At 43.7% G+C, this 14,163-nt stretch overlaps 1 protein-coding gene across 3 annotated transcripts in view; it reads left to right on the top strand.

Annotated features, from left to right (window-relative positions):
• Positions 1-14,163, top strand: part of UPB1 (beta-ureidopropionase 1) — a 30,586-nt gene that overhangs the window by 8,350 nt on the left and 8,073 nt on the right. For all 3 annotated transcript variants that reach the window (XM_081122851.1, XM_081122852.1, XM_081122850.1), the window contains exons 3-6: positions 720-807; positions 7,621-7,715; positions 9,909-10,070; positions 11,747-11,916. In XM_081122851.1, coding sequence (XP_080978977.1) covers positions 720-807; positions 7,621-7,715; positions 9,909-10,070; positions 11,747-11,916 — 515 coding nt within the window. The remainder of the gene's footprint in view (positions 1-719; positions 808-7,620; positions 7,716-9,908; positions 10,071-11,746; positions 11,917-14,163) is intronic.

Below are 14,163 nucleotides of genomic sequence, written 5' to 3'. Positions count from 1 at the left end.
GGGCAGGTACATGAAAGGCAGTCAACAGTCTGGATCATTTCTGTCCTGTGAACTATCATGATCCAAGTTTTGCTGTCTGTCTCATTTTTCTGTTTATGGCATCTAATATAACATTTACATAAGCCATAAAAAGATTATTAACAGTTATCTTATACATGTTCAGTAATCATAAACAGTTGGACTATATAGAAAAACCCAAAGAACAAGTATAAATATTATTGCTAATATCGTTAGCAGGCAGGTAAAGACAATCAAACAAAATAGTTTCTGAGTTCAGCATCAATCCATAGGTGTACAGGCCTTGTCAATGTCTTGGGATAGCTGTCTACCTCTGGTGTCAACAGCGTCTCATCCTAGAGGAATCTTTGATGTCCCTTGTAAGGCAGAACACCTTGTAGGTGTTCATTCATGGTTAGGTGCCTGATAAGTTTCCTTCCAATGAGTTTGGAGAATGTCTTTATTTGATGTCCTTTCCAAGTTCATCGAGTTTGAAGTGGGGAGCGGTGAAGCACAAGGGGACCATGCTGGTACCTAGCACCAGGTACAGGTCTGCGGGGTAGTCCTGGATAGGGGTCTTCAAAATCCTGCCAGCAAATGTCAATATAAGAAACATCCAAATTTGTAGAGAATTTTTGTGAGTTTATTTGAGCCAAGCTGATGATATTGCTGGGAAGCAAGATCTCAAATGCTCTTCTAATACTTGATTTTTAAACTCCCAGGTCTCTGCCCTTCACAGACGTATAGAAGCCATTGTAGAGGTGGCTGCAATGTGTGGAGTCAATATTATCTGTTTCCAGGAAGCATGGAGTAAGTCTCTCTTGGGGTTCTTTCTCTGCTGCCCTCAGACAATACTACATTATCTCCATGTTGATAAGTGTCTGCTACAAGATTTTTTAAAAGTCTCTTTTCTTTTCTCATCCATAGAAAGAAACCCAGGAACCCCAGCCTCTCTCTCCCATGACCCAGTCTGTCATCTGATCCTATCAGTTCTTCCTCCCAAATCATTCTGAATCCGTTTTCACTTCCTCCCCTACCTCCTTACCACTGCCCAGGTCCAAGGCACCAAGAGCTCTCACAGTGACTTCTGTAATCACCTTCAGCTGGTCTCCTTGTGTCCTCCACTCTGGCCCCTTCTAACTGGTTCTTCACACCTTTCTAAGAAAGATCCTTTCAAAATGTGACTCTGCACTGCATAAGTCTGTTTCTTCTCCCACCTCTGCAACCTCCTCTCTGCTGGGCTCTGCCTTAACTTTACTGATCTTTCACCCCCTAAGACCATTGCACTAGCTGTTCCCTCCTCTTGCCTTGTTAACCCTACTCAACCATCAGCTCTCAGCTCAGAGTCCACCTCCCTATCTAAAGCTGTGTCCCTGTTATATACCCATGGTACCATGGATCTTTTATTTCATTTTTATTTTTATAAAGTCATGCATGTTCATGGTTTAGAGTCAAATGGGTCTACAAGGTCTGTTACCAAAAAATAGCTATCCTTTTCAACTTTTAGCTGGTTCCTTCGGAATTTACCTTTGTTTGTGTTGCTTCCTAATTTTTTCAGTTTTGCCTTATCTATTGACTTCCCACTATGGAAGAAGATAGTATTAGTCTTTTCCCTCCTTTTGCCCTTTGACATACATGGACCCTTTCTAGTCTATGTGCCTTCCAAGCCGTTTTGTAAACTTTGATTTCTTTCCCCGAACAGTTTTCTGTTTTCCCTGGAGTTTGCTTTATTTTCTGCATACTTACCACAAATTCTACCCCAACTTTCTGCCAGTTTCCTAAATCCCCCTAAGAGGTTTAGGACCTAAAGCAGGCTGTTGGTTTCATCTCTTTGAAGGAATGTATCCCCCAGCCTCTAACTCTCTCAGGTCTGAATTATTGCCCCCTCTGCTGGCTGCACAAATGTCATTCTGGGATTTCCCATCACTGTCAACCTGGGGAGTCCGTTTGCCTTGCTCTTGTGTTCTCCCATCCCACATCTTCCTTTTCTTGGTTTATGCCCTCATTTAGGTTGAGTACATTTGACCCTTGAATAACATGGACTGGAACTGTGTGGGTTCACTTATACATGGATTTTGTTTTCGTCTTATAAACAGACGATCTAAACTTACAGTATCGCCTGGCCACATGTGACTCAGAGGTTGAGCATCGACCTAGGATCCAGGAGATCGTGGTTCGATTCCTGGTGAGGGCATATGCCTGGGTTGTGGGCTTGATCCCCAGTTGGGGGTGTGCAGGAGGCAGCCAATCAATGACTCTCTCATCATTGATGTTTTTCTCTCTCTCTCTCCCTCTCTCATCCTCTTTCTGAAATCAATAAAGATATATTTTTAAAAAAATAAAAATAAACTTACAGTATCAATAAACACAGTACAATGCTATAAATATATTTTCTCTTCCTTCTCTTGATAACATGTTCTTTTCTCTAGCTTACTTTATTGTAAAAATACAGTATATAATATATATAGTATGCAAAATATGTGTTAATTGGCTGTGTCATCAGTAAGTCTTCTCATCAGCAATAGACTATTAGTAGTTGAGTTTTGGGGGAGTCAAAAGTTATACAAATTTTCAACTGCTTGAGGGGTTGGTGCCCCTAACACCTGTGTTTTCAGGGTCAAGTATAGTTTCCTGAGAAAGAACATATAGGAAGTAAACTTTTGGGGACCTTGCATATCTGAAAATATGTTCCTCCTACAACTTAGTTGATAGCTTGGTTGGGTATAGAATTCTAGGTTAGAAATAATTTTCCTTCAGAAGATTAAACACCTTGCTCCATTGACTTCTGGCTTCGGATGTTTTTCTCTGGGAGGTTGTAAGAGCTTTTCTTTTTCTCTAATACTTTGACATTTCATAATGATGTGCTGTTGTGTGTATCTATTTTAATCCATTATTTTAAGCTCTCCATGGGTTCTTTCAGTCTAGAAATGTGGGTCCTTCAGATCTAGGAAATTTTCTTATATTGTTTCATTAGTGATTCTCTCCCCTCTTTTTTTCTCTTCTTTCTTCTTGATATCCTACTATTAAGATGTTGGAACCCTGGGCTAAATCCCTACTTTTTCAAATGTATTTTTTCTATTTACATATCTGTCTTTTTTATCAGTTTTCTGGTAGATTTTCTCTAATTTGTCATTCAGCCTTCTATTCAGTCTCTGGTTTCTGCTCTCCTATTTTTTTTTTTTTTAATATATCTTTATTGATTTCAGAGAGAGAAAGGGAAAAGGAGAGAGAGAGATAGAAACATCAATGATGAGAGAGTCGTCATTGATCAGCTGCCTCCTGCATGCCTCCGACTGGGGATCGAGCCTGCAACCCGGCATGTGCCCTGACTGGGAATCAAACCACGATCTCCTGGATCCTAGGTCGATGCTCAACCACTGAGCCATGCCTGGATGGACTCTGCTCTCCTATTTTTAATTTATTAGAATTCTTTTGGTCTAAAAGTTCCTGTTTTATCACATCCTGTTTTTATTTTATAATTACAATATCTTCTCTTATCTCTGAAGATATTAAGTAGTATTTTTTTTTTCCTTCAAAGTCCCTACTCACTCCAATTGGTCTTTTCCCCCCTTATTGATTATATTTTAAGAATTGGGAATTAAAAAGCTGATTGCAATCTCTGAGTTTGAGGGAGGGGTTTCTTCACTGAGCTTCATGATAGGATGACCCAGTTTAGCTACTTGTTATGTAATCCCCCATGGTACTGTCTTTAGGTCATTCTTTTCAGACTGGTCAGATGCTCCAGAGGAGATTTTTCTAATCTCCTGCCAAGAAGAGAAAGAGAACAGGGATCCAGAATGCTGATGTTTACTTAATCCCTCTGTTTTGGACACTACTTGCCTTTATCTGTCCTGGTTCCCCCAAGGCCGGAGACCCTCTGTTTAACTCTCTCTGGAGAATGAGCCTATAGCCTTCTGCTGAGGTGTAAGGGGCACATCCCAACCTCTTACAGTAGAGGATGGATCTGGCTTCCAACTGCTTCTTAAATAGAGTTTCAACCAATCCCTCTTGTTTGTCACCCTTTCCTGCTTCCCCACCTTCAGAGCTATGCTATGCCTCTGGCTCCTGAGCCTTTGAGGGGTCTGTGGTGAAGAGTAGGGTGCTTCCTGGCCTCCTCCACTGCTTGGGGGACTCAGTTTTCTCAGTCCTCTAAGATATCTACATGCATCCCTTGGCTCTCCAGCCTCCTATATGTTGTTGCTATTGTCCCTCTCTCAGTGCCTCATCCTTGATGGTTTTTACCTTCACATAAAAATCCCTTGACTGACATGTAGGTGGGGTTTTAGGAAAGAGCAAAGGTGTTGAGTCCAGTCTGCCATCTGTACCCAGAAATTTATCTCATTTTTCACATTTCTGGTTACACATCACTTTTGATTTGTCTGCCTCTTCCATTAGACTGTAAGCTCCATGAGGACAGTCTGGGTGTTGTTCATTTATTTTCCCTATCCTAATCCCCATCCCTATTTTTTAACATCAAAAAAAATTTAATTGTGATAAAACATACATAACATAAAACTTATTACTTTAACCATTGGTAAGTGTACAGTTCAGCGACATTAAATACATTCACAAAGTTGTGTAACCATCACCACTGTCTATATCCACAACTTTTTCATCATCTCCAACAAAATCTCTGTACTCACTTAACAGTAATTCTCCCCCATCCCTCGCCCCAGATAACCTCTATTCTATTTTCTCTCCCTATGAATTTGACTACTCTAGGTAACAGAATCATACAGCATTTGTCCTTTTGTGTCTGGCTTACTTCATTTAGCATAATGTTTTCAAGGCCTGTCCATGTTGTTGCATGTGTCAGAATTTCATTCCTTTTTATGGCTGCATAATAGATATACATTTAATCCTCTCCCAAGTATATGCTTTTATTGATTTTTAGAGAGAGAGGAAGGGAGAGAGAGAGAGAGAAACATCGATGTGAGAGAGAAACATCGATCGACTCTTCCCGTATGCACCCCGACTAGGGATCGAACCCACAACCTAGGTATGTGTCCTGATGGGTGAATCGAACCTGCAACCTTTTGGTGTACAGGAGGACGCTCCAACCAACTGAGCCACCTGGACAGGGTGGCTGCATAATATTTTATTGTATGATATGGCACATTTTGTTTATTAATTCTCCCACCCTGTTTTTTTCTTTAGTGGCTTGAACAATCCCTGGTACATGACAGACACTAAAAAATATTTATTGGATTGTTTAACCAACTTCAAAATTCCCACTCACCCATAAAGGCCTAGCACAGATACCTCCTCCTTTGAGGGGCCCTGGGGACTTCCCTATGCAGAACTGGGCATTCTGTGGTGTCATGCAGCCACACTAGATTATAATTCAGATCTTCTATCTAGGCTGGCAGGTCCTGAGGGCAGGACCAGGTTTAAGTTTACAGCCTGACTCGGGGAGTGTTGGTTCAATGAATGGGGAATCCCCTTCCCCTCTAATTTGAAATGCAGTTGGGACTTAACAGCCAGCCTCCACCAACCTCCATTCCAGAGCCTTCTTTTGAAAGTTTGTTTACATTACAGTGGTTGTGTAAACAGGAAACAAAGCCATTAAAATGGAGAAAATGCAAATGGAGAAATTTGGAGAGCTTATCAATCTGAAATGAAATCAGAAAGAGAGGTTTTACTCTCTTGGGGCATTTGAGTCTCTCCTAATGCTCTGAAAGCTGAGAATGAATGGTCATTAAGGATTGTATTTGTTATCAACAGCTTTTTTGTTGGCTTCCTTAACGCAGTTCATTTCTCTTCACTGAAGAGGAGCCTGGGGAGTCTTGAGCCTGGAGCCAACCCACCCCCCCCCCCGCCCGGGCTGTTGCTGGCAGAGCCTGGTGCCCACTTAGATACCTCCATGGGCCACCACCCCTGGTGGCTGAGATGGTGGTGGTGGCACTGGTGGCCTCTACATTGACACTATCATAGTTCCAGGCTTCCTAGGACTGGAAGGCACTGGAAGGTTAATGATTCTCTTCCTACCTTGTGCAGTGAAGAGAGTCACCTACTTCACAGGGGTATCTAGGATAAGCTGCCTATCATTAGGCTTGGCACTGTGCTGGGCACATGGCCCATAAATGGGAAAGGTTGACTATGATTATTACCCCCAAACAGGTTGCAACCAGTTAAAGCACTTGCCAGTCACATCACATAGCTTCCCATAAAACCCTCCCCACAGGGTGGCCAGAACAACAGCAAGCATCTGAAAACTTCTTTTAGGTTCATCTCCCTAAAAGAAAAGAACCTGGGTTATTAGGAGAGGGAAGATCTAAAGAGTGTGTGGAATTAGTCCAAAGAATTTAATTCTCCAAGAATAAAAAAACAAATGGCTTGGTAGGAAATGGGCAAAAGGTACGAACAGGATGGCCTAGAGGACAAATCTGGAAGGCTGGTGACCACATGGCAAGTTCACGCCATTAGACTGGAGGGTACTGAAGAGTGGCTGAGACTGTGACGTGATGGAACACACACAGCCAAAAGCCACTGGTGTCCACCCCCATTGCAGGGCCTCCCCCCTCCTGCCCAGGAAACCCCCTTTCTGAACCTGGTATGTATAGTGTTCATTGAACCATTACTACATACATATGTACCCACTATCTGAAAATAAAGCAAACAAAAGTCAGGAGTCTAATGAAATTTCCTATTGAATTAGCCCCCTGGTGGTATCTAGCCAGAGGTCAGAGGAATGTAGTCATGCACCACACAATGACATTTCCATCATATGGACGGTGGTCCCATAAGATTATCGTGGAGCTCAAAAATTCCTGTTGCCATCATAATATCATAGCGGCCACACATTAGTCACATGTCTGTGGTATTAAGTATGTTTTCGTTGTTGTGCAACCATCACCACTGGCCATCTTCAGAACTTTTTCATCTTCCCAAACTGAAACAATGTCCCCATTAAACAATAATTTTCATTCTCCCCTCCCTCCAACCTCTGGCAACCAGTATTCTAATTTCTTTCTCTGTGAGTTTGCCTATTCTGGGTGCCTCATGTAAGTGGAATCATACAGCATTTATCTTTTTGTGACTGCTTTATTTCAGTTCATGTAATGTCTTCAAGGTTCATCCATGTTTAACATGTGTCAGAATTTCTTCCCTTTTTAAGGTTGAATAATATTCTATTGTATGCTCCTGGCCTGGTAGTTCACTTGTTTAGAGCGTTGTCCTGATACACCAACGTTTCAGGTTCTAGCCCTGGCCAGGGCACATACAAGAACCAACCAATGAATGCATAAATAAGTGAAATTGATGTTTCTCTCTCTCTAAAATCAATAAAAAATAATTTAAAAAATATATATATATTCTATTGTATGTATACACCGCATAGTGGACACTTGGGTTACTTCCATCTTGCAGCTCTTGTGGCTAATGCTGCTATGAACATGGATGTGCAGATATCTGTTCAAGTCTGTGCTGCAATTGTTTTTAAGACTGTAGGTAAGGCATTTTGCCTAGCTCCTTGTTTCTCTATGAAGCCGGAAAGGTTAGGGTCTGTCCTTTGTCCACAGCCAGGGATGGGACTTGGAAGCCAGCCCAAGGCACTCAAGGTCCTGTGCTCCCCTCAGAGGCGATGAGCATTGGGTATGAGTCTCACATTTCTCCTCTTTACAGCTATGCCTTTTGCTTTCTGTACGAGAGAGAAGCTTCCTTGGACAGAATTTGCCGAGTCAGCAGAGGATGGGCCCACCACCAGGTTCTGTCAGAAGGTAGGACATTAACTGCTCCTCTGGCGGCAGCTGGCAGACATGTGCAGGTCACAGAGCGAGGCCACAGCTGCTGGGTGTGGCCCTCACCATGGAAAATGCACCTGCTTGATGCTTGTTTTGCCAGATAAGGTTAGATAAGACTATTTACTGCCCTTTTTTAGTGTACTTTCACTTAAAATCATAGAGCTTCAGAGCCAGAAGGGCCCTTAATGGCTTTTTCAGGTAAGGGAGCTTCAGCCAGGGAAGGGTGGCCTGGGTGACCCTATAGTAGGTTCTGTAGCAGCAAGTGGCAGAGCTGGCACTCAGGGACCAGGGACAAAGTGGGTTCCTTGTCCAGAACTCTGCTCCTCCACCTGCTGTTTGCCTTGAGTTATGTAAGCTTCTCTGCATGACCTGTCTTCATCAGTGTAGAAATTGGATTTCATTTTTCCTTATTAAAACTCATAATACATGTTGTATGATCTCATTTATATGAAATGTCTGGAATAAGCAAATGCATAGAGGCAGAAAAGCAGGTTAGTGGTTGCCAGGGCTGGACAGGGAGAGGGGTGGAGAGCGACTGCTAATGGCTCTGGGTTTCCATTTGAGGTGATGAAAAAGTTCTAAAATTAGATTGTGGCAACGCTTGCACAGCTCTGTGAATGTACCGCTGAATGGTACAAGAATGAATTTTATGCTATGAGAATTATATCTTAATAAAACTATTATCCAAAAACCCTTAACATTGAGGTTACAAAGAGTAACTGTTCTCACCTCAAACAGAAGAACTCCTTTCATTTCTCCATATCCCGTCTCAGACTTTATGCATATATTTAGGGGGCTTCTGAGCAGAACTGTAATCCTGGTGACTCTGTCAATGCTTAGTTGTGATCAGTGTTCTCAGGCTATTGGGGCAGGGGGTCTCACCCACCACGCTGTCAATTCTATGCTATGGAAGAAAAAAGGAAGGAGGCGCTTGCAGATGGCTGGGTGAACCAAGGCTGGAGGAAGAGGAAAGGAAGAGTGGGAAAGAGAAGTGGTACCAGGGGACACCTGTCTGCATCAAGGGGGTCTGGGGACTCATGGCCACCTTTATATGGCTTGTAGCATCACCTTCCATCCTGTGCCTTTCCTTCTCTCCTGTCATTAAGGCCAGAGGTAATGAGAGGCTAGTTAGAGTTGAAGACAAATGACTGGCTGGGGCTGTTCATCCTGCTGGTCACCAGGTCCTGATACTCTTATTTGAGACAAACGAATTCAGTATCTAGATCTAGATACTTTTTTCTGAGGTGAGAATAGGGATGTTACTATCTGTAACCTCTTCTAATGTCAAGGGTTTTTTGGATGACAGTTTTATTAAGATATGATTCACATAGCATAAAATTCATTCTTTTAAATCTCTTATTTTTTATCGTATTAAAAAAACATAACGTAAAATTTACCACCTTAATCATGTTAAGTATATAGTTCAATATATACATTCACCATGTTGGGAAACAAATCTCCAGAACTTTTTCATCTTGTCAGTCTGAAACTGTGTACCCACTAAACAACTTCCCTCCACCCCCAGCCACTGGTAACTGAGTTTTTACTTTGTTTCTGAGTTTGACTACTTCAGATACTGCACATAAATGGACTCATACAGTACACATTTGTCCTTTTGTGACTGGCTTATTTCACTTAGCATAATGTCCTCAAGGTTCATCCCTGTCAAGGATGTGACAGGATGCACTGTCCAGCATTTATGTGACAGGATTTCTTTCCATTTTAAGACTGAATAATACTCCATTGTGTGAACATATCCACTCACACATAGGTGGACACTTGGGTTGCTTCCACCTTTTGGCTATCATGAATGATGTTGCTATGAACAGTGGTGTGCAAATATCTTTTAGAGACCCTGCTTTCAGTTCTTTTGGTTATACACCTAAAAGTGGAATTGCTGGATCAAATTCTATTTTTAATTTTTGAGGAAACACCATACTGCTTCCCCAAGAGCTACACCATTTTATATTCCTACCAACAGTGCACAAAGACAGTAATCATTCTTATTTCTCTGAGCTTGGGCATCAGGACAACACTGGGATTTAGTCTTCCAAACAAGTGATGGCTCTGAACCAAGGCTAGTTATTTAGAAGAACCATTGAATTATTCAATAAAAATCTATGGCAGTTGATTTGAAAGTAGGACTCACTACATTTATAATTTTTCCAGCTGGCAAAGAAGCATGACATGGTGGTGGTATCCCCCATCCTGGAACGAGATGGAGAGCACGGGGACGTTCTGTGGAACACAGCTGTAGTGATCTCCAATTCTGGAAAGGTCCTGGGCAAGACCAGGAAAAACCACATCCCCAGAGTGGGTGATTTCAACGAGGTGAGCTGCCCCTCAGGTGGCCAGCCTGGCTTGCCCGCTTTTCCATGCATAGAGCTCAGTGGGTCTTTCTGCCAGGGAAGTTCTGTGTCAGATCATGTCACATCATGCAACACTGGAACACAGTATGGATGCAGGGCTCAGGGGCCTCCCCACATAGCCCTGCATCACATGAATGGATAGGATTCAGGGGGACTCTGGGAGAGCCCAAAACACCTTTAGCACAGAGGTTTATTATTTTTTTTAATATTACTTGATTTGGCTTCCTGAAATTCTTCTTTGAAGTAAGTAGTTTATAATTTAAACCAAAATAAATCATGCACAAATGTGAAATAATTCCTGCAGCCCCCTTCAGGCTCTGAGCTCCTTGCCTTTCTAGTCCTTGTTTGGAGGGCAGGGGTCCTTGTCTGTGGCTCATATGGGATCTGAGTCAACCATTTCCATGTGTTGGGTGACATTGAGTGAATGTGTGTGTCTGTGCACATGTGTCAGGTGGGGCTTCGTGCCCAAGATCAAGGTCTAAGTCAGAGGAGCTGTTTTTATTGGTTAATGCTAATTTGTAGGTTGGTAGAATGGAGGAGATGGACATTTGAAGGAGGGATATGAACTCCACCTAATACCTACAATATGAAATCTGAACAGCTGTTCAGGGTGTGATATTCTCAGTCCATCATTACCCTCCCTGATTGTGGGGGTCCAGCACTCTCAGCTGGTCAGACAAATGAGAAAGGATCTGCAGAGCTAGCCGAGGTTCCCTAGGAAGAAAGAAGAACACAGTGTTTCTCAGTAACACCTGGATGTGGGGGCAGGAAAATGTGCCCCTTACCTGTTTACCCTGGGATTAATCTTTAGCTCTCTGAAGATAGTGAAGGGCTTGTCTCAATGCACTAGGATCTGCTTCGTGTCCACTATGTGTGGACATCCTGGTTGCTGCCTGGCCCTGTGAATTTTGAAATTAATGGGAAGAAGCAAAATGCTCTGGGAACAGATCTGTTTAGGACCCCAATCTACCCTCTACCTGCCCCCAGTGCTGTCCATGAAAATGTCCCAGGAGCAGCACCCCAAGGGGGCAGGTGAAAAGGGAGGGATGGCAGGACTGTTTGCCACCTGTCTGCCCTGTAGGGACCTCCTTAGCCTGGGCAGGATGCCCTCTCGGTGTGAGTTCTAGTCTCAGACTGGCCTTCATGAGCTGGCAAGTCACATGCCCACTCGGGCTCAGGTGTTCTCACCCTGGCAGGCAGGGGTTGCTCTTGATGAGCTTCTGGCCCCTTCAGCTCTAACATTCTTTATAGGAGCATGTGACTGGTGAGGACATTGACCAACTCATCTTAATACTGACCAAACCTCAGCTTGTAGTTGTACCATGATTGAAACCTAATCAAAGTTTATCTTTGAAATACTGCAGGAAGTTGCTTCAGGGTTTTCTTGACGTGCCACAGAAATTGTGGGTAAATGCATAAGCCACAGTGATTTCCCCTTGGGTTAGCTTGTAGTTACAGTGTCTGGGGTTTCTCTGTGTTTTTTGTTTGCTTTGGAGCATATTGGAATTTTGAACTTAGAGTCACACCCAAGAGTGTCACTTTTGGAGTACTGGCGATATTTCATTTTTTTCTGCCAAGTCTAAGGAAAGGGAAATCTTATAGCTCAGAGGCTTCAATATATGGCCCTTTGTTTTCCAGTCTACTTACTACATGGAAGGAAACCTGGGCCACCCTGTGTTCCAGACGCAGTTCGGGAGGATCGCAGTGAACATTTGCTACGGGCGGCACCACCCCCTCAACTGGTTCATGTACAGCGTCAATGGGGCTGAGATCATCTTCAACCCCTCAGCCACCATTGGAACACTCAGGTCCCTGAATAGTTGGGATTTGGGACGGTTCTTGGGTTTGGTAACAGGCAGGTGCAACCACCAGGGTGTCTAACAAATCTGAACCCTGGAATTGTGTGTTGTATATTTCACCAACTTTTCTGTGAAACAAACACCAAAATGTCAATTGCAGTCTGCAGAAGAGCTGCTCTGCTGTGAAATACTACCCTTTGCTATGATTCTGAACCCTAAGGTGATAATAATCCCCCCACTCACCCCCGTAATCGTCAGGATTAAAAAAAACTTCTCAAGTGCCAGAGCAGTAGATCTGGCCAGCATTAACTCCCCTCCCTGTCATAGCCACTGTGCTGGGGGTGGGGGCAATGAATGCAGATTCCTAAGCCTGTTGTCTGTAGCATCCAATGCTTGGAGAGCAGACACTTGAACAAAAAGAGCAAATGAGAGAGTCGGAGCTGAGAGGGTCCTTAACAGACTAGTCAAGTAGCTCTGAAACGGGTTTTTAGCCAGCAAGTGTTCTCTTCTTTAAACACCTGACAAGTGTTCAGGTGTCAGCCTAATCCCAAAACAGATAAAACTGTTCTGATCAAGGCAGTGGAGCTGTCTTTGGCAGCCCCTATCTCCCAGCTCCAGGGCAGGACCCCTCGTGTCCCTCATTTAATAATGACAGGTAAACTAAGATGACCAGCTTGACTGCACTTTTGCTGCCTCTCTCTTCCCCAACGGCTGAGTATTTCGGTGGTTTCCAGTTTTGCATCATTAACAAGTACCAGAGCTCTAGGAATTCTGTGCAAATAACTTTCTCCCCAACTCACTTCCCCTAGAGCAGGATGTCTGAATGGATGCCTGGATCAGGACGGCAGCCTTGCACTCTGTTGTCCTGGCTCCAGTGCCCCAGCAGGGTGAGGGCTGCAGGAGGGCAGCTCAGGGAGTTCTGATGGTCAGCTTTGAATTCCCAGTGGCCCACTCTTGTCACTCTTGTCCTCATTCTACTAAATTTCAGTCGAATTTCTTCTAAATGCCAGAATGTGACATGTACTTACCTTTTTTAAAAAACAATTTTATTTATTTCTTGGCGAGAGAGAGATCCATTTGTTGTTCCACTTATTTATGCATTCATTGGTTGCTTCTTGTATGTGCCCTGACCGATGATCAAACCTGCAACCTTGACATATTGGGATGACGCTCTAAACAACTGAGCTACCCGGCCAAGGCTATTTTACCTTTTTGAAAAAACACAGTGCTACTTTCTTAAGACTGACGTTCCCGCAGCATTCTGATTTGCACAAAAAGTCCCTTCTGGAGGCAGAAACAAACCCTGTCTGCTATCACAGGTCCACCACCCCATCTGCACACCTGAAGGATTTGTCTATGTCCAGGAGGAGCACTGATGGGGAGGGAAGAAATCACATCTCGGATCTCCCCTCCGAGAATCTCCCACAGGCCTGGTGGCAACTTGGTCAGTAAGACAGCATCCACTGGCAGCCGTGACATAAAGTAGTTACTGGTCCTCCAGCCACTGGGTCTGAGAAGAACCTCCAGGCCACCCCATAGAGTAGCCCCCTCCTGCCGGCCACATATAAAGCATTTAGCAAGCTCCATCTCCATGCAGAGCCCTGGAGGAACCTGAAGCCAACACCCTGAGCTCTTGGGCTAGGGAAGGCAAAGCCGTGGCCTCAGTCTCAGATGGCCAACTCCTTGACCCCACTCCCTTTTATTAGCCCAAATTAAGCAAACAGAAACACCCCGGACATAATATGCACATAACTGCTTATGTCCACAGCAGCCTATTGGGCTTATTAAAATGATCAATTTTCCTTCCTCAGCCAACTGTCGCTTAACTCATGCCTTTCAAGGGTGTGGTGAGGCTGGTAGTTAAAACGCAAACAGGTCTTTTAGAAAGCAATATGTTGCCCTGGCCTGTTTTGCTCAGTGGTTAGAGCATCAACCCACGGACTGAAGGGTCCCGGGTTTGATTCCGACTGAGGGCATGTACCTCTGTTGCAGGCTTGATCCCGGGGGCCTTGTGCGGGAGGCAACCAATTAATGTGTCTCTCTCTCACATCGATGTCTCTCTCTCTCTCTCCTCCCCTTCTACTCTCTCTGAAAAGTAATGTAAAAAATATCCTCAGGTGAGAATGAAAAAAAAACAAGAACGCAGTATGTTTTATGAGCTACTAAAATTTTCAGATGATTATACCCCTAGAACTTCGCCTGAGGAAGTAGCTAAGGAGGAGGAAAAGGCTATAAGCCTAAAGATGTTTCTGGCAG

Source organism: Miniopterus schreibersii (assembly GCF_964146895.1).
Source record: "Miniopterus schreibersii genome assembly, chromosome: 20".
NCBI classification, from domain to species: Eukaryota; Metazoa; Chordata; class Mammalia; order Chiroptera; family Miniopteridae; genus Miniopterus; species Miniopterus schreibersii.
This window is presented reverse-complemented; position numbering and strand designations above follow the sequence as displayed.